The sequence below is a fragment of the Camelus dromedarius genome, chromosome 4 (genome assembly GCF_036321535.1).
Source record: "Camelus dromedarius isolate mCamDro1 chromosome 4, mCamDro1.pat, whole genome shotgun sequence".
NCBI lineage: Eukaryota > Metazoa > Chordata > Mammalia > Artiodactyla > Camelidae > Camelus > Camelus dromedarius.
The window spans coordinates 38936434-38957877 of NC_087439.1; the positions used below are offsets into that span (position 1 = coordinate 38936434).

General features: G+C 35.0%; 1 protein-coding gene across 3 annotated transcripts in view; it reads right to left on the minus strand.

The window, feature by feature from the left end:
• The window catches only part of FAP (fibroblast activation protein alpha), a 61749-nt gene extending 43720 nt beyond the window's left edge, over positions 1 to 18029 (minus strand). For all 3 annotated transcript variants that reach the window (XR_004136695.2, XM_010985571.3, XM_010985570.3), the window contains exons 1-9: positions 17723 to 18029; positions 17308 to 17392; positions 9177 to 9275; positions 8104 to 8198; positions 7560 to 7634; positions 6098 to 6150; positions 2737 to 2809; positions 1916 to 2036; positions 722 to 876 (exon numbers count right to left, since the gene is read on the minus strand). Coding sequence is in view for 2 of the 3 variants with exons in the window: in XM_010985571.3 (XP_010983873.1) it covers positions 722 to 876; positions 1916 to 2036; positions 2737 to 2809; positions 6098 to 6150; positions 7560 to 7634; positions 8104 to 8198; positions 9177 to 9275; positions 17308 to 17392; positions 17723 to 17728 (762 nt within the window). In the remaining variant the exon portion in view is untranslated. The remainder of the gene's footprint in view (positions 1 to 721; positions 877 to 1915; positions 2037 to 2736; positions 2810 to 6097; positions 6151 to 7559; positions 7635 to 8103; positions 8199 to 9176; positions 9276 to 17307; positions 17393 to 17722) is intronic.
• Positions 18030 to 21444: the final 3415 nt, after the last annotated feature.

Genomic DNA, 21444 nt, shown 5'->3' on the forward strand with positions numbered 1-21444 from the left:
CTTAAGAACAAAGAACTACATTCAAGAATCACTTGCACAAGAGGAGAATTTATGGTTTGATCCCCTTTCAAATTTCTTGTCTAAGTTAAATTAGGATACAATGCTTATCCACTGTGACCGGACCATTCTTCTACTGCGCATAGAGGTTGCCTCTCTTGCGGAGTAGGACTGCATGAGAAGTAGATAAGCTAAGAATTTTAGAATGTTTATGCAAGAAACTCTGGGCTCACACCATGTCTAATTCCCACAGAGGAGAACCTAGGCTTATAAACTTAACCTATCAGGTTTCTCCAGAAAAGATCATAACCATGACTCCTTTTACCTGATAGGAACATCACATTTAACATTTTAATTTCCCATTCTCGTTGGCATTTACATGAGAACTCAAGAGGGAATTTCAGAACAGAACTTTACCCTGAATTTGGAGCATGAAAGAGAAGAAAATTAAAATTAAGTTAAGCTTGTTTTTCCTCCATGATCTAGACCATATGTTTTTCAAAGACTCTGCGATGGATTTTGCAAAGACTATTTCATCCAGCACAACCAGATGTCCAAAGCAACAGATGTCCACATAAATAATAGAGCACAGTACAATGTTTGCCTTACAATACACAAGGATAAGAAGCTCTCCAAACTTGTTGATCCCACCTCTATTCATGGTATTGGTTGCTCATTTTGACACCAGGGAAATGGAAGCGTCTGCTAAAAGTATCCTACATACCTTTGGGTATGGAATATTTATTGTTCTAGGATATTGTTCATCACCATAATAGGAATAGGCAATAACTGGTATCTCTGTATCATTAAATTCTGCGTAGGCCAAAAATTTTCCATTAGGAGACCACCAGAGAGCATATTTTGTAGCAAGCATTTCCTCTGAAAAATAAATACTAGCATATTAACTACAATTACAGCTTACTCTTAAACTCTTTGTAAACAGTTTAAAAACACATTATGTATAGCCACTTATTGACTGAAATAATTTTCATTTAATGTGGATGTGACAATGCTGTACTTTGGTTATCAAAAGATAAGTAATCTGAGCTTAGAGGAATAGTTTAATCTTATACCCCATATCAGACATCAATTAGTTTTCTGAGGAATTGACATTAATCAGAAATTCAGTTTTTAAAATAAATAATAAACATCTCAACAATAATTAATTTTCCCCTTTGGGTCAGCTACTGGTTTTTATAGTCACCTAAATTAACCAGAAGGAGAAATGTAATTATACTGCAGAGTGAGATAAACATTGAAAGTTAAATTTTTCTCCTGAGAATATTTTTAAAAACCCATTAATTCAGTTACATATATATATGTGTGTGTGTGTGTATCTAAATATATATGAAATATTAGATGTATATAATATATTAAATATTATATATATGTGTGTGTGTGTGTATATATATATATATATATATATACACACACACACACATATATATATATATATATAAACAAAGGTAAGAACTAGAAGACCTTTTAAAGTCCAGTTAAGTCCTGGATCCTACATGACCTAGAAAGAGGACAATGTTCACGAGAGCATCAGTAACTAAGAGTATTTTCCTGCAAAATAATATAGACAGCTGTTTAGTTTTGGAAAAAAGATTTATTTCTCAAGAAAAAAACCCAAAAACCTAAGAAAATGTACCAACATAGCATCTAAGGACTATATACTTCTTGGAATATCAATTATTACTACTATTTCATAATGCTTATGAAAATAAATTCTACCAGTCTGAAACAAGCTTTTGTTCTTCCAGAACACACATGTCCTGTTTGTAACCTGAGAACAGCTTTCAGAAATGCCACCATTCATCTCAGTAACATACCGCTCGTCTAAATGTTACTAAATGTGTGCAATTACTTTCAGTGAAAAGCCTAACGTCAGCAGTAGAAAAATAATACAGCGTACCTTCATAAACCCAATCTGGGATTCCGTTAAATATTTTATTTTCTTTTCCATTATATGTTATTTGAAAAGGTGGGTCTTCTGGTCTTTGTTTCAGATAGATATTGTTTTGATAGACATATGCCTAGAAGTGGTGGTAAGTTAGTTAATAAGGAGAAATTTCACAAGAAATACAATAAAGCCTGCATATTTGTTTTAATTATTTGCCTAATCCCTTTAAAAAGAGTGATAATCCAGATGAAAAATGATTTACAACTAAAATATCACTTTAGTAGGTCAAAAAAACCAACCAACTCACATTAACATTATGATTTTTAACATAACATAAAAATTACGATGTTAAAGTCTATATACTAAATAAAGAATAAAGCCTACTATTATATTAGTTGCCTTTATTACCCAAATAATTATGTATATTGACAGAAAGTCAAATAAAATCTCTGAATATTAATAGCTAGCCAGATCTAATCTTTATTTAGCGGCCTTAAATAAGAGCTTGGACAAAATTTCATGTTGTCTGAAGCTAGTCTGGGAAACTTGTGAAAACCATATTTTTCCTGAGCTTTCTGGCACAGCGCATTCTGGCTGAGTATAAGGATAAAGTTTTTGACTGCGATATTTAAAGAAGTCTATCCATGAGCTTGAGATTTGCGGAATTCTCAGATGGGTTTCAATTTATCAAAACTCTTCCCATTTTTAACCACTAAAATAGTCATGAATGTATTTTTTTTTTCCCTTCAGGCATGGAAATTTAACAAAGGCCAAAATCAAGTGGCTCCTCTTTTATTTAAATGATTAAACACTTCTATAATTTAAACACTTACTAATTTACTCCCAACAGGAGACCAGGATAAATACTGAATTGGACGAGGAAGCTGACTTTGTCTTACAAACTCTCTAGAAGGAAAAAAGAAAGAAAATAAATAAATAAATACACCTTGCTGTTCAATGCCAAAAAAAAAAAAAAAAAGGTGTAAACAGAAAAAAATAAAGCATTATCCTCTCTGCTTCTCCAAACCTAACGAAAAGGATGTGACAACATGGGACTAAAGACATGGGGTAGTGGTGGCAATTCTTCACTAGTTACTTACAAGTCATTTAACTTCTCTGGGTCTGAGTTTCCTGACCTTTGTAGTGAGGTGAACGGATTAAAGATTTATAGACTGTGAAAGTGGGACTCTCTCTAGAAATTATCTAATGGAACCCCCTCATTTTATAGAAAATAAACTTGAGGTTAGAGAATTTATATGGCTTTTAAAAATCACATTGCTAGCTCTTGGCAGACCCCTAGTTAAACTCAAGTCTTTTAACCCTCGGGACTGTAAAATTTGTACACACTGGGCTGAGATGGTCGCTGAAGTGCCTTCCAGCTCTGAAATTCTATAATTGTGCTGAAGTTTAATATGTACTCCTCCACATTCTCATTCACAAGCCCCCTCTCTGTGAATGCATATGCATTTCAAATTTTTGAAAATAAGATGCCATTTGACAATCTCCCCGGGGATCTGACTTGAAATCAGAAAAGGAAAGGAACATCTGATCTCAAGCTAAACTGAAAAACAGATCATATACTGGGCAGTATGCCTTAAGCTTGCAAAGTCCTCCACCCATGGGGAAATTTTAAATGTACTATTGGCCAAAAATCTCACTTTGATGCTTAGAGTCGCCCTGCAATTACTCAATTGACTGACTCCACTGTGGAGCTTTTGTTGTTCTTCAGCAAGAACTACAGATTCAGATTTTTGTTAAGTGTTAAAGAGTCATAGAATGCCATGCTTAAATGTTGACTATTATCTTTTTGAAGACCGTATTAATGGTTTCATTAAGAATGCTTTTGTGGAGATGCCAAACAAGACCTGCCTCCAAGGTATATGCGAGGAGCCCGAAGAAAGACTCCTTGTCCGTCCTCTCCAAAAAGATCTCTCCAACCTGGACCTAACATATGCTTGGCATTTCTGCTTTTCCCATTCTTCTAAAGTTTGGACACTTGTGAAGACTTGTAACACACATTACCTTGATTTAACTTATTAGGTCATAGGGTATGAGGCGTAGTGAACAATGAGGGAACATGGCACTGGATAGATCAGCTTTGATTGGAGACAGAATGATGTCCCTGGAGGAAGGAGACCATTGGTGCTGCAGTGGGAATTCTGACTGCTAGAGGGCAGTTTATGAACACCAGGCCCCTGGAAGGGCCAGAACAGATCAACATACTAGGGCATGGTTAAGAGAATGACCCAGAAGAGAAGACATTTGTCCCTGGCTTACAATTCTGTCTCAAACCAGTGTCCAGCTATCTCTGACACTGTAACACTGCCTGAGATTCCCTAAGCCATGGAATCATCTATACAAATGGTGCAGACAGTGCCAACCTGACAACTCAGTGCAGTCTCTCTTCAGGGCTGGCAAGTCACCACAGCTTGCCATTGTCTGAGTTTTCTGAATAATTAACAGTATGAGAAACAGTGGGGGAGAGTGCTTTACAAAGGCTGTCATCTCCTCAGTAATCCCCCCTTGCTTGAAACTAGAGCTATCTTCACTTTCTCTGCAGTAGATGTTTGAAAACTCTTCAGAGGCACATAGAAGACTTGGAATTTGTGATACTTAGTCTTGCCTCGAATCTCAATGAATTTATCATTCCTCACTCCTTAGATTATGGTATGTTTACCTGACAAAAAGACAATCTGGCAAATTAGATAGCTGTCCAGGAAAAACAGACAGAATAGTGGTTTGATTAAATTCACTGCACAAAAGCTAAATGTTTAAAATGATTTTAGGCCGTCAAATTTATACAAATGATGATTAAAATATTAGTAGTGTCATCTTCTTTTGGAATGCTGTTTAATTTGATGAACTTCAGCATAGGTAGGACATGGAGAATTTCAAAATGATTAAAAAAAAAAACAAGGAAATGATTAAACCTTAAGAAATTCTTCTGAAAGAGTAAGGTTTCCACTTCACTAGTCTAACGTTCTCTTGAGAGCAGGGTTGGTGCCTCAAGCACATTTGTGTCTCCCTCCTGTATGCTTTTCACATAGTAGGTGCTCCATAAATACTTCTTGAATTTGGTGACAGTGTGGATCCAGAGAAGAGAAAGACTCAGAGTGCACTGGTTGGATTTAGATTCTGCATTGCACAGCAGTCCCTGGTTCTTAATTTGACAGTTTTAAGAAGATCAGAGCTATCCTGTGTTGAACATTTAATAGAATTAAATAAAGTTGTTTTTTTTTTTTTTTAATTTTCGTATTCTTGCTAGACAAAAGGGGAAATAGACCATAAGATGTTCCAATACCTCTTCAAGCCATTTAATTATTTTCCCTTTTATATAACAAGCAAATAAGATATCACATTAAGATGAGTAACTAAACCAATTCATTGTTGATTCTTAGTCAGGGTGATTTTTCTAAGATGCAAATCTGATTGTGTCATTTCCCCTTTAAAACCCTTCAGTGATTCCATATTGTCATCAGAACGAGATCTAAATTGTTTTTAATGGTTTCCTCATTATTATTTGGCCCATGCTTTCTGGCCTCAGCTCCTTCCCCACCTTGCACCACCTCCTACTATACGCATGCCCTCCTCTAATTTCAGGTCAACTGACCTACTTTGAGTTTCCTGAACACTCTGTGCTCTCCCTTCCTTTTGGGCCTTTACATGTTGTTCCTTCTGCAGAAATTCTCTCCCTCAGTCCTTTGCCTACCTACTCATTCATTTAATTCTTTTCTTTTAAGCTGTAAATGTTCCAAAGAATTAAACATATAGATAAATAAAGGAAACAATATAACAGATAATAATTTGGCTAGCATCTAAATTTAAAAGATATTAAATTTAAATTAAATGTGGCATCTCCCTCCCTTCTGCTTCCTTCCAATGAAGGAGCCCCTCTCTCCATGCATGTTTTCATACTTTTATGCATGTTTACTTTCATAAATTGTATATGTATAATTTGGTGTTCAAAATTAGGGGAAAAAACTATATTGTGTATAAAAATGTAAGATATCAGTCAAGTAAAAAGAGGTGAATATTCCAAAGAAGTATTTCTTTGAGTTCCTTAAGTTGTATGGGTATAGATATGTTGTAAAGAAATAAGAAACTAAGATCAGAAAAAAAAAATGCAGTTTTCATCTCAAATCAAGTCTCTATATAAGATTTAGGTAGTATTGATAAATAGATGTGAAGTTTTACCCGTTCCTAAGGTCGTAGATATGATAGGTTGCTGTGTAAGAGTATCGCCAAAGCTGTCAGGAAGAAGAGAGGCGAAGAAAAATTATGATTCTTAAAAAGCTTAGGTCAACAATGTATAATCACAGATCACTCAATTCAAGGTTCAGAATTATAAAAAGGACTGTTTTCACAAGGCACTAGGAAAGACATGTTTCAATTCCAAATGAGTCTCATTTACAGAGTTTTACTGTGGACTTTTGTGCTGTTCGTCCAAATTCCAGAACTAATCTCAGCAGTGATTCAACCCTCACTCCATAAAAAGCATATCCAAAGACATTTCTTAATATAAAAAGCTTTTCTCTGACACACTCTATCCTTAAAAATGTTCCCTTTATGCTTTACCTTGATTGAAGTAAAACCACTATAATTTCCAAGTCCCAAAAGGAATACCCTGCACTTGGGTAATTCATTATAATAATACCCTTTAAAATTGGATAAAGAGGATTTCATTCAATATATAGTTTTGTTACAAAATGCTTGCTTTTCCTTAAGTGTAGTTTTTTAAAATAATATAAATTTTAAAAATAAATAAAAGGTATATAGCTTACATTTTCCTCCTTAAAAAAAACTGCTCTTTTCTCATTTATTTGTTCTGTGGTTAGTGAATAATGCAAATATTGTTTTGGATTTTGTTTCTTACAGGGCTTTCAAATTCTTGGCAAAGAAGCTCCAGCAGGTTGAAACATGTCTTTCTGAATATTGCTGGTGATCAAAATCTGGTTCATTGGAAAATAGTCAATTGACTGGACCACCCGGGAGGCGCAAGCTTGTCTTTTCATTTTGTATATTAAGGGAGTTTGGCATCTCAAGTAGAATATGAAAAATGGCAGTTAAAACACAAGGTTCTTGATCTAAAAGTAATTATTAGAAGTTGGAATTCATAGTAAATTCTGCTTTTTTGCCAGTGTAAGTAGAAAAAATAAGGTGATTATCTTCCCCCTACAACTTCAGGCTAAGTCGGTCCATCTCCGTGGGATGTTCCTAGGCTAGGTTTCAAAGACACAGATTTAAACCCTGCTCCACCACTGACTGTATATGAGCTTGCTTGAGCAAGTAAGTTAAATAATCTGCATGTTGATTTTTCCATTTTCAATCATAATAAACATTAACAAAGTTAACGTATGTGAGAATTGACTAATGATTTATGATGCCAAATAGCTTTTTTTCTGATGAAAAAGGTACCCCCTCAAATAAGTTTTCCTCTAAAGAGGAAAGTAGTCTCCACTGGCTGATGATAACCAGGCAAGAAGGCCAAATTCTGAATTATTTGTATATGTTAGGGTTTTGGGGCTCAGCTAGAATTGCATTAACTTTGTGAATATTTAGAGATAAAGGTAGATTCTTGCTCCCTCTTACTTTTATAAACCAATCTGTGGGCTAAAAGGAGATATAATAAGATACACCCAAATTAAACAGTTAATACCTTTGAATAATCACTTTCTAGATATGCAAATTGCCGATCAGATGATAAACCATAATTTGAAGCATTCACACTTTTCTGAAATGATGAAGAAGTTGATTAGAATACAGGAAAAATAACAGAGCCATATAAATTTCTAAAAGAATATTGTATCATTGATATACTCCCACATACACATTCAGAGCAATTATTTAAAAGTTTACGTAGTACCTACTATATACAAAGAAATTTACTACACATTAGAGGATGAGGATGTGATAGGTAAAATATACTTTGTGATTTCAAGAAGCTCTTCACTGACCAAGGAACAGAGTCCAAATTCTTAATACCTGTTCTGGACTCAACCTGCCTTCTCAGCTCCTTCCCCCACCATAGTTATTCTCCAGTTCTCTCTTCTAGTCTCACTAGATTACTGCCCTTGTCTCCTCCAAATCAGCTAGTATTTTGCTTGCTCTGTGGAACTGGCATCATATAAGATAAGAATTAAGAACTCAGTTATGGTCAGTTTTAAGCGTTTTTGAAGAGGAAGATGACGCTGGATACATACCATGGTGGTGTTCTTCAAAATAGTATATGATTCTCCTGTTTCAATATTATAAAATACTATGTTATTATCTGTAGATTGATGAAGATATTCTTGTCCTTTAAACAAGAAGGAAAACAAAACTTGAAATGACCTCCCTTAACAGGAAATACATTTATAAAAAAGAGAAACCTCTCTTATTTCACAGACTTACTTTGTTTCTCCTCTCTGTCCAGTACATACTGCTTTGTCAAATTTAAAATAACAAGTTGAAATAAAATAATAAATTGATGGTGGAGGGGAGAAAAGGATGCTTTTTTTTCTACTTTATACAAAAATGCCATACTTGCTATTAGCAGCCCTATTCTAACCAGTTTAAGGTGCTTAGTAACAAATTTGGGTTTCTTCTGTGTTACAAAGAGGATAAGCTAGTTTAAAATGATATGTTTCTTTTGCAATAAAAAATGTATATTCCATTTGGGTTGTCTGATTTAGTTTAAAATCTGTTTTATATGCATTTTATTATTATATGCAAGGGAAAAATGAAAATATTCCATTTTGTTTAGTATCACTTTAGATATAAACTATAATACTATACACAATTTAGTTACTCTTACCATTTGCCTGCTTAGACTCATTTGACAACATGTTATTTTGAAAATCTATATGCAAATATCAATTTTATGACCCTTAAAGTATTTGTTGTCAAGGTAGGATTTGTTCATTTCTCGGATTATCTAGATTAACAATGGAATTTCTCTCTTAGTAAAATTCTCACGACCTCTTCTGAATAAGTGCTTATTTCCCATTCTGAAAAGCTATACCATGTGCTACGGTTATTCTAACAAAGCAGCCTCAGATTTTCCTGTTCTGCTAAACCTACTGTTGGAATCATTACTATTGGGCAAATCCAGTCTAAATAGTTCCGTCAAAAGTGCTCTGGTGGCCACTTGACTTATCTAAATAGTTGCTCTTTCTTTTTTTTTTCCATTTCAACTGAGTTGGCTTCTGTTACCATAGAGATGTTCTGGCAATAAAAACAAAACCCAAAAAATGAACTAAAAAAACCCCAGATGGTAAAGAAATAATTCACTTACCTGAAATCCAGTTTGGAAAAAATGTTTTATAAGAAAATGTCCCATTTAAAATATCCTTCAGTGTGAGTGGTCTTGTTGTACTTCCTTCCGAGTTATGAACTTTGGGGGAGGAGGAAACATATCATTACTTAAAAGAAGATTAACAACTCAAATGTCTCTCATCTGTCTTTTCTCATATAATTAAAAGATGTGCCACTGCTAAGCACTTGTTTAACTCCTGTCTTAATAACTCAGAGTATTATTTCCTTTTTTAGGGACGGGCTAATGAGGCTTATAGAGGTAGTTTGATTGCCTGGAAGGGAACACTGGTGGGCAAATCTCAAGGAGTATGAAGGGTGCGGAGGAGGACGATGCTGAGCAGTGAGGACTTTATTCTTCAAGCAGTGAAGAGTTGTCAGAGGTTTTTAAAAAAGAAGATGAGATGAGGTTCCAACAATTCTAGGCCTTGCAAAGCTGGGCTTGCACACCATATAGGTTTGACTGAAAAACATAGTCTTTTAAGCAGTTCATTGTAGTTGCTCACATACGCTTAGCTTGAATTTCTACTGATTTATCAGTGATGTATTTTAGCATCCCAGCTGGTCAGATGACATCAGCCAGAATCCTTACCTTCAGATATCTCAAAAGAGACATTCCCAATAGTAGATAAATTCATATCTGGACTAGGGATTTTTATAAAGAGAAAATGGACCAGAAGAAAAGAAAATCACATCATCCATACAAATGATCTTGGAAATTCCAAGAGTAGACGTTTTCCATATAAAAGCTAACCTAATGTAGCTCACAAACCACAAGCAAATTTCACCTGTACTGAATCCTTCAAAACACTATTATGTTTCAAATATGATCCTACTCACCGAACAAATTCATTATATAGCCCTGAAACAGATATACCAGAAACTATTGGCAACCAACTTCCAACCCTTCAGTATGCATATTCTTGTTCTTCATTGCTCCCACCTTGCCCTTTTTCCAGTTACAGAAAAGTGTCCTACACCTTGAAGAGCATATATGAATCTGGTATTTGCTCATGTAAAAATAAAACTGCCAAAGACATGAGCTGCAACTTGCTCTTCCTGCTGAACTCTTTCATAGCTTTCCACGATTCGCAAGATAAAGACCAAAAATATTAGTGTGGACTATAGGCCCTACCCATAGTCTGGGCTGCCTACCTCTCCAGCCCCTTCTTGCCCCTCTCTCATTACTTTCTAGACTCCAAACATGCTGCGCTTTCTGTTCCTCAGATTTCTTTCTCCAGGGCTACTGCACCTCTCCCTTCTCCTTGTAACTTCTCTTCAGTCTTTAGTGCTCAATTTAAGGGCCACTTCCTCTGGGAAGCCTTTCCTGACCCCCTGGCTTAAGTCTGGTTCCCTTGTTACACATTCCCATTAGGCCAGGTTCCCTTTTTAAAGAGCATTTGTCTTGGTTTGTGATCTTGCTTGTATTTGAATGATTATTTTATTAATATTTCTCCACCTCCTACTGTATTCTCCAAACAGTCACCATAAGGCCAGGGAACATGTCCAGTTTTGCTCATCATGACATCCCTAGGGTCTAGCACATAATAGCCATTTAATAAATACTTGGTGAATGAATGAATATGTGAAATGGAGCCTTGACAGACAGGTGGACAATACTTGTGTCTTCTCTACAGAATGATTCTATTACTAATTTCCTATATGACTTTGGTAAGTCATCTCTGGCATCACAATTTGCTCACCTGTAATATAAAAGACTGGACTAGAAAATGCTAATACTGTTCAGTTCTACCACACTAGATTTTGAAATTTGAGACACAATGTGCTCTATTAACCTTATAGTCACATAAATATACTGCCATGTGATAAGGTCCAATTGACCAACTGGACAATACCATCTTCTGCTATTTTAACTGATTCACACTGATGTATGTATGCTTCACACCTTCAGTTAGGACCATGAGTTATTTCTTTAATTTACTAAAAATTATTCTGGTGGCTATAAGAATATAAGTAGCAGATAACCCCTTTGTAATCAGACACTAAATACTTAACAACAGTAGGTTGTTCTATTTTTTAAGTAATCATCTTTGTACATTCTCTTTGCATCTTAAGTAATGTTCTACATGCCATACAGTTATTTATAATAAAAAGTATTTCTATTTAATTAAATGGTCTTGTGCAAAATTCTTACCACTGATTTTATATTTCCATTCAAAGAACAAAAGATCATTTTACTACAATAGTATTAGAATAATTGCTAAGATTTTAATTCAATTTTATTTAATTCTCTCAAGAGCAAATTGCAGTCTGTTTCTAATGTAAAGGGGAAATTCTAACACTATTTGCAGTAGAAATTATTTTCCTTTTGAGATACATTTAATCTATGTCTACATAGTCCTGAACATATAGATGAAAAACTTCTAAATTTAGTAAATCCATTTATTGTGAATACCAAAAAAACTAGATAGTACAAAAAGCTTTCTTGATATTAATTCAACAAGTGAACATAATGTTGGTGATATCATTTTTGTTTAGCATAAATAATACTTTGATTATGGCTAATGACTTAAATAATAGATTTCCCTATTTAAGTATCCTTGCATCAATCACACTAAGCAAGTTTCAGCCACCTGAAAATTATTCCATTAATAATTATTGAATGAATATGGGGATTTTCATGCCTTTTTCCAAATAACATCTTTTTAATATTTAATTATAATCATTTGATCACTTTGGAAGTTTTGTTTTGGCATCTATAATTTTTAAACTCAAAATAGTTGAAAAGAAGTAGAAATGAATTCTGGAAGCATATCTCTCTTCTATACATAACTGACACTTATCAACACTCCTGATAGGACCCTTCTATTCCATTTGGCCCACCTTTAGCACAGTTACTCATAACACTGCTGAAACATTCTAACTATACTTTAATTATTTGCATTTTCAATTTATTAAAGCAAAGCTCAAAATTATTCCAATTGTGATTCCAAGAAAGAATAATTCACAGAAATTATTCACACATAAGGATTGATTCACTTCTCCTACTTCTTTCATAAAACTTTGTTTATTATTTATTAGGATTCTGTTTCTATTTCTGCCATTTAATTTTCTAGTCCTGAAAAATTGGGAATAAGTGTCAAAGCAGAGACATCTGACGTCGAATATCTCTAATAGTCATCATAAACTACATAAGAAAATATGGTTTATCCAGTGGGAACACAAATGACTGGGAGGTCCTTTTGTTCTCACTTTCACACTTGATTTGAAACTGATGCTTCTGAGGCCACCCCCAAGGAAAGCGATGTGGGCTCCTGGGGAACACCACACCTGTCTTTCTGCTGGCTCTGCAGAGATGCTGTCCATGAAGGGGCAATAACTCTAACCATCACATCTGGTCATGTTTTGTTTCTGGAGTGAGCACCACAGGAGCAAATGTTGAAAATATTAGGGTGGGAAATATGCTATTTAAAACCAATATTATATTTGGGCAAAGGCTGACAACTTTGAAAAAGTCGAGCTGAGTTAGCTTTAGACCAGTAATAAGAAGTGTTACAATTTCCTAAGTTCTAAGAAGTATCAAGCACTGTACACGCATGGTCCCATTAAACACTTACAGCAACTCTCTGATATAAGTACTATTATTAACACCATTTTACAGATTAAGAAATGAAAGTTAGAGAGATAAAGTAACTTGCTTATTACATAACAAAGCTGAGATTCAAATCCACCTCCATCTGGTTTTAGAGACTGGGCTCTTTATCACTATACTGAGAATTAAAGTGAAAACACATGTGTGACAAAACAACAACAAGACAAAACAAACACAAAAATCAGGTCAGGAACCAAGCAACACACAAGGGGGTTAGAATAATTATACCTCAAGATGAACACTGAGAGAAAAATGAGACAATTTGAGCTTTGTCAAAGCAAAGAGGCCACTGTAAAGCTTTTCATGTCTCACTGAGGAAAGTAGTAGCTCTCAGTTCTGAAAGTATTTTCCGTGGTTCGCTCTACAGATAACACTGAACAACATAAGTTATTCAAAGGAATTGTCGATTTTTTTAAAGTTCATTTTGTGTATTGTGTTATTGTTGTGCAATGTTAATTTGGGCTTGTGTGTGTGTGTGTGTGATCTCTAAAGCAGTAAAGATCATAGGGTATGGTTAACATAACGTGTGAGAACATGGGTAAATGACATTTTGGTGACCCTGAAGAGGAAAGCAAACCTTGACTATATTTGAAGTACCACTCAGTCTCCTTTGCCAGCTCATCTTCCTCTAATCTCTGCATTGAATTGTGGTGTGGCTCATACTGTGTTACTCGGAGCTTGAGGAAGAAAGACTTTCCTCAACCATTTCATTCTCCCAAGGTTCCTGTTACGTATTCCCTAGTGACTCACTACCACCACCACCGCCACCTCCACACCTGACTTCAACTGGATGCCTTCTCTGAATTCCAGGCAATAGATTAAACTTCCTCCTCAACATCTCCGCTTGCATATCTCACAGGTACTCCCTCCCCTCCTACTGCCTTAGTCCAGCTCACAAGCCTGACAATTCTATCTCCCAAATCTCTCTTGACTCTCAACATTTCTCCTGCACCTTCAAGGCCAACCCATTTCTCACTAGGTAGCCGTAATGGATGCCTAACTGCTCCACCTGCAATTTCATTCCTAGTATTTCATTGTAGTTTTGATGTACATTTTCCTAATGACTAATGATGTTGAGTCTCTTTTCCTGACCTGTTGGTCATTTTTATATCTTATTTGGAGGAAATGTCTACCCTTTGTCTATTTTTAAATTGGGTTATTTACCTTTTATTATTGAGTTGTAAGATATATATATATATATATATATGTATATCTATATTCTGGATGCAAGTCCCATATCAGATGTATGTATGTGCAAACATTTTTTTCCCACTTTGTGGGTAGTCTTTTCACTTTCTTGATGATATCCTTTGCAATTGAAGTATTAAGTTTCAGTAAAGTCCTAATTATGTACTTTCTCCTTTGTGGCTTGTGCTTTTGGTCATACTTAGGAAACCACTGCCTAATCCAAGGACATGAAATTTTATTCCTATGTTTTGTTTTTAAAGTGTTTTATAGTTTTAGCTCTTACATTTAGGTTTCCAATCCATTCTGAGTTAATTTTTATGTATATGTGAGGAAGTGGGTCCAACATCATTTTTTGCACATGGATATCCAGTTGTCCCAGTACCATTTTTTGAAAAGACAGTTACCATTAAATTGTTATGTCATCCTTATTGAAATCAATTAACCATAAAAGTGAGGCTTTATTTCCTAACCCCCGTTTTATTCTATTGATTTATATGTCTATCCTTATTCCAGTATCACATTGTCTTGATTATGTAAGCTTTCCTTATGAAATAAGGAAATGTGATTCCTCCAACTTTGTTCTTTGTTTTCAAGGTAGCTATTCTGGGTCCTTTGCATTTCCATATGAGTTTTGGAATCAGCTCATCAATTTCTGCAAAAAAAAAAAACAGTCATCTGGAACCTGGATAGGGATTGCATTTAATCTGTGGATCAATTGGGGTAATATTCCCATCTTAAAAATATTGTTTTCTGACCTATAAATATAGGATCTCTTTCCATTTATTTATATCTTTTTTTTGTATTGTCCATTGCTAATGTACAGAAACACAATTGATTTTTGTATATTGATCTTGTGTTTTGCAAATTCTCTACATTTGTTCATTAGTTCTAACAGTTTTTTAAGTGAATTCCTTAGGATTTTCTGTAGACAAGATCATGTCATCTGCAAATCAAGATAGTTCTACTTCTTCCTTTCCAATCGGAATGCTTTTTATTTCTTTTCCTTACCTAACTGTTCTGGTTATAACCACCAGTTCACTATTGAACAGAAGTGGTCAGAGCAGACGTGCTCTCTTGTTCTTGATCTTAGGGGAAGAGCACTGAATCCTTCACTAGTATGATGTTAGCTGTGAATTTTTTGTAGATGCCTTTTATCAGATGAGGAAATTCCTCCTGTTTCTAGTCTGCTGAGTGGTGGGTTTTTTTGTTTTTTGTTTTAAATAACAAAAGAGTGCTGTGTTTTGTTAATTCCTTTTTCTGTGTCTGCTGAGATTTTTGTTCTTTTTTCTATTAATACAGTTTATTATAGTAATTGATTTTTAGATGTTAAAGCTTGTATTCTTAGGGTAAGTTTGACTTAGTCTTGGTGTAAATCCCTTTTAAATGTTCCTGGATTTGGCTTGCTAATATTATGTTGAGGGTTTTTCCGTCTGTATTTGTAAGAAATATGGGTCTGTAACTACTAGTGATCTGTAAATTCTTTTCTTGTGACATCTTTCCATGGTTTTGGTATCACAGAAGCACTGGCTTTATATATGAGTTGAGAAATGTTCTCTTCCCTTCTATTTTTTAAAAGAGTTTGTGAAAGATTGATAATAATTCTTTAGATGTCTGGTAGAATTTACCAGTGAAGCCAACTGGGCTTGGGGTTTTCTTTGTGGGAAGTTTTAAAATCATTGTATCAATCTTTTCAGTTGTCATAGTTTTATTCAAGTTTTCTAGTCATTCTTTCTTTTTCTTCATTGAAATATAGCCAGTTACAATCTGGCAATTTCTGGTGTACAGCACAATGTCCCAGCCATGCATATATATACATATATTCATTTTCATATTATTTTTCATGAAAGATTATTAAAAGATATGGACTACAGTTCCCTGTGCTATACAGAAGAAATTTGTTTTTAAGTGAATTTTGATTGTTTGTATCTTTTGAAAATTTGTTCTTTTCATCTAAATTATCTGATATTTTGACATGCAGTTTTTCATTCCTGTTCCTTTAAAGAGGCCTATCGTATGGGTTTTTCTACCAAGTATAAAATCATAATCTATATGAACAAATTTTATTATATACTGAACAATCTTATTTTTGTTCTTAAAGAGAATAAAAGTTAATAAAGATTGTAAGTTATTCCATTTTTATTACATAATTTTTGTTAATTCACAAGGATACTGAAATGAAAATAAGTTCTTTGCTCTACATATAATAAGCAATAAGTAAATAAAAGACTGATTAGTATTTAATAATCCTATGGAAAGATTATTTTCATTTGTGCTTATTGTGTTAATTATTGCTAGATTTTTAAGGCTCATTTTGACTGTCTCTGGTTCTTAAAAACTTTTAGCCCTGATTCCATATTTCCAATTTGAGCTCTAGAACATGTTTTTCTCAAGGTGTATTATCTATGACTAAATATTCTTTTATAAACTGTAGCACAATTCATCTTGGAAATCAGAGATAGGTAAACACTACATAACGGTAATAAATGTTTTTAATGTTTGTTGGTTCAAATGTTTTCCCTTCTCTAGACCCCAAGGCACAAGACCTATTATTATTGCTTTCTTTTCCTGTTTTAGAACTTGAGCTTCTTTTTATAGTTTCATAAAAACCTGTTCCCTTAATATCACTGAAATATTTATAGACAGGATCCTAACTTAAATCCAAACGAGCCCCAACAGCAGTCCACGTTATCTACTAAATGTCAGCCAAGTCAGATCTAACGTTAATCTAAGTCTTTGTAAAAAGGATCAATTTATCATTCAACATGATGCTTGCTTAATAATATTTAATCTTCTAATTTGATTGTTCTTTGCTGCTGCCTCCAGAACAACAATTTTACTTTTTCTATACAGCTATTCCCGAGATCTCTATTCTTGACTGCCTCCCTAAATTTTTGGAAAGACTCATCATAAAAATTTCCATAGGTTCTGTTTTAACTTTTCCATTCTTACTCATCCTTACTTTCCATGAGGCAATCCAATAATGAAACACAATGTTAGTTAAAAATATTGTCTCTAAAGGCCCTGTCGAAGCTTGTCATTTTGCATATATTTTGGAGAGATGTGGGGGTGAAACAGAACAGTGCTTAGGTTTTTCTATTGCTGAAATGATGCTGGAAAACTCTTCCTACCCATGCCTTAAATTCCTCAGTAGTTCTGGTTGCTCAACAACATTTCTGGGAGCTTATACGTCTTCTTCGAAATAACAGACTTTGGAAAATAAGCACTTAGGAAATGTTCAATCACTTGTGACCATGCCTTAGTGCATTTTCCAAACTATTCTCAGCAGAAAGAGCGAATTACAGAAAATCCTTACCTCTCGAAGGACGTAAGACAATGCACATCACCAATAAAGCAAGCACTGCAGAGGTGGCAACTCCGAATACAATTTTTAACCATGTCTACATAAAATAAAGAAAATTAGACATATAAATGGCTTCTGCTAAATAGTAGAAAGGGCAAGATTTTGTTTACACCTAAATCCTATTTCTCCCTCCCCACAAAGCTTTTAATTGTCTTTCACTGATCCGGCTATAATCGCTGGAATTCTTCCAGCTCTGCAAGGACAAATGTTTCTACAGTATATTTAGAACAATTTCCCAATCCCAACCCGCTCCAGGAAGTACATACTTATGTACAAATCCTCACTTTCTAAACAATAGAAAACTCTGATCGCGCTCAATATAGCCAGCCCCCCTGCTTTAGCAGTACCCGAGGCTGCATATACTAACCTTCATTTTACCAGATGTTTTTGAAAGTTAGCTAATTCTGACTTCAGAGCGTGGGTCACTGGATCTGTGAAAACCGTTGAAAGAAGCGAGTCTGTCTTCGTAGTTGGAAGCCGAAGCTAGGGCAAGGTTTTTTTTCCTTTCCACGGACTTTTGAATACTGTGCCAAATTTCAAAAGATTTCTGTAAAATTAGAAACAGATTTTGGGGGCGTTCTTGGCCTTGAAATGAACTGTGAGTGGCTCAAGGGAGGTTTTATAGCCTTCTCATCCTTGTAAATTCTACACCAACATCTGCTTACGTTGACATACAGAGGTTTTTTTTTTTTTTTTTTTTAACAAGTTTATGTTTCGTTTTCCTCTAGAAATCACTTACAGATCACATTGGCAAGTCATTGGGTTTTGTATAACCTTTCTATCTGTAACCAAAAGAATTTAAAATAATGTAACTTCCAGGTGTGTACAGTACACATATGTCTAATTTTTAGCAGAGGAAGAAAATTAAAGCCACATAAGATTTTGTGAGAAGTACACCACATTACTGCATTTTTTTCTTCCTCTGGGAGATTATGAGGTATTGCAGACAGAAATGTTTTTCTTTCAGCACAATTTCTTTGTCCATATAGCACCATATGCACTTTCAGTAAATACAGAAGTTTAAAAATTCAACTGTCTAAACCCACGACTGCTTTACTTTAAAGAAATAAAATGCCATCTGGTGAAATTTAGTATGGGTTAGGTGTGTATGCACAGGCCAGAAAGATGGAAAGATCAGTAAGAATAATTTACCAGCAGACCTTTGGAAGAATGAAAATGGCTTTGCAAAAGTGATATTTTTGCTTCCCTCTCAGAATATCTTCTGAGAGAGGAGAACAGTTAGTAATTATAAAGTCTTTAAAATAAATTAAAAAGCATTTGAAAAGAGAAGTAAGTCTTATGTACAATTTCATTTTGGCTAAATTTACATTAATCCAAAGCAATTGGTCAACTTGAGAGATCAGTAAAATGACTGTCTGAGTTAAAACACACACACACACACACACACACACACACACACACACACACACACACACACACACCAGTTTCCTGGAGTATACTGGCTGGCTTGGAGTATACTGAATTTGGATAGATTCAGTGGTTCCACATAAACACAGTTGTCAACCTCTAGTGTTTGTTTTTCCACTAATGGTTTTCTTCTCTAGATTTGTAATGTTCTCAACCTGACTGAAACAAACTTCATGGTGAGCTTTCATGAATTTTTTTTCATGAACGATAATGAAAACACGTTCCTGAAATCTGCTCCTCTTCACTTTAGTCAACCAGTCTGACTACCATGGGAGGCTTTCTCCAGCAAAGAGCAGGACAGTGGCTTGTGAACTTCCTCTCAGACACTCTCCAGACATCCTTCCCCGAATTCCAGCCTTATGAAATTTCTGTTGAGGAAAATGAGTCATTAAGCACTTACTGGCAGAGAGATGCAGCCACCCTGGCTTGGGGAGGAGCCCCTCCCTCCTGTGCAGGTGATGGGACCAGCTCTTTACAAACTGAAGCAATCATTGAGATAAACATCCAAGTTATGCTATATGCTTGTAGGCATCTCCATATGATTGTGAAATCCTCAAACCCAAGATAAAAACCACCAGCCAGATCCCAGACAAACGGCTCCCATGTGGGCCCTCCCAGATTGATTGCCTTCTTTGGAAAATTCACACAGCGTGTTCTCAGAAGTTCTGTCCCAGCCTGCCAAAGCCCCAAAGTCCGCAAATACTTTTTAGTGGGTTATTTCCAAGACTTTATATCCTGAAGAGAAACTGACTGTAATAAATGACTAGGGTGTAATTAAAATGGATACTATTGGCTTTAGCAATTAAAAAGGCACTGGCATGTGACTAGTCTGAGTACCACTTAGGGTTATAGTCAAGTGTGGGTGTCCACAAGAAACTCATTTTACAAGATCTAAAGAGAAATCAGGGTGCTTTAAGAGGGACAAATTTAAATTGAAACTATCAGTGAGAAGGAAAATTATGAGGCTAAACCACGTTTATTTAGTTTTGTTTGTTTTTTCCTTGGATACTTGGGTGATTCAAACTGCAACTTCTGGAAAATTCTTACTGGTTTGAATGGTTTAAGGAAAATGAGACTGATTCCAGAAGTAAAGCTGTCCAGAGGTTTTCCATCTGGTTCCATGAGCTAGGGATATATTGCTTGGAACAGAACCACACATGTTCTTCCCTTTGAGACAGTGTATAAGTGCTCTAGTTTTCATCTAAACAGGTACTCCCACAAAAATTTAGATTCCTTTAATATTATAACATCTTTCCTGATTTTTTTCTCCTTTTTGAGTTGAAATGTTTATGCTAACACTTTTTTAAACATTAAGGAAATTGACTACTATTCTTATTTTATACAGTTAGCATCCAGTCAACATTTTTGTTGGGAAAACAAATGTGAATAAGCCACAGTCTGTGTCCCCAGGGAGCTTACATTTTACTACAAGCATGACAAGTTAGGTTCTAACATATTTGTTTCCCTTCCTGGAGCTCTTGCTGAGAACGAACCTGATGTTGGGCTTGCGCTCAGTGGAAGAGTGCACTGATGGGTGTGTGGATGCCTGCATGGACCCAGGAGGAGAGACAGAAAGTAAACATAGCGTATGTTTGTGATCCTTAATTCAAGTCCTATTTTCATCAGAAAGCAACTCTGGATCTATTCATTGCTGCCAAAATGGAAAGTATGACCGATTTGTAAATAGTTAAGAGGAAGAATTAAGATAGTAGAGGCTCAACTGAGCTTTTTCCAAAGACAGACCTTATAAGGCTTAATTTGGGCTTAATCCAGCCCCCTGGACAAGTTAACTATAACATAAATCTTCAGCTTACTAGGAGAGCTTTCTAGAACTATTTAGAAACAGCCATCGTGTGTCTGCCAGAAATGATCTTGACTTAGGCGTTTTCCCAGAAAATACATTCAACTATATATTCCTAGAGTGTGAAGGTTAAGACCACGCTGAAAGATAAATAGGGATGTTGTCTTTTTATCTGAGGATGGAGAGAAAAAGAAAGAGAGATGCATTCATTAACCAAAAACTAAAATAGATCATTTAAGGATGCGTGATAAGAGGGTGGGAGTGGAACAAACATAAGCCTTGATTTTATACTTTAAAATAAAGATTTGCTCCCAAGAAGGCCATGCCTCACTCAGATTCCTCAGATTCAGTAAAAATTTCCTGTCAACTATTTTATACAAAGTGCTTCAATACATTTCATTTAACTCATACCAAAACTCATTTTAATGATTAGTAAATGGAGCCCTGAAAGGTAACTTGCCTAAATTCTGACAGGAGCCAGTGTTATTAAAATTATATTGCTTTTTTGTGATAATTCCTGAAGCTGATTCCAAAGTAATAAATAAATAAATAAATAAATATATATATATTTAATTTTAATTAACATCTCATTGATTTTCTACTGAGAGACATCTTAAGGGCATGATGGTAGAATATTAGAGCTAGAATATGTCTAATTCTCATATTTTCAGAGATCATTGCTACACATGACTCAAAAGACCACAGTCTGACTCTACAGGGAATGTGTCTAAAATATTAACTTGGTTAGGGTTTTGTTAGAACTGAGGTCTAGTAATCAGGACAATAGATATATAGTGCCTAGAGTTAAAAGGTCTTCCTCCAGGTACTTGTTTAAATTAAGGGATTCATCAGAATACCCG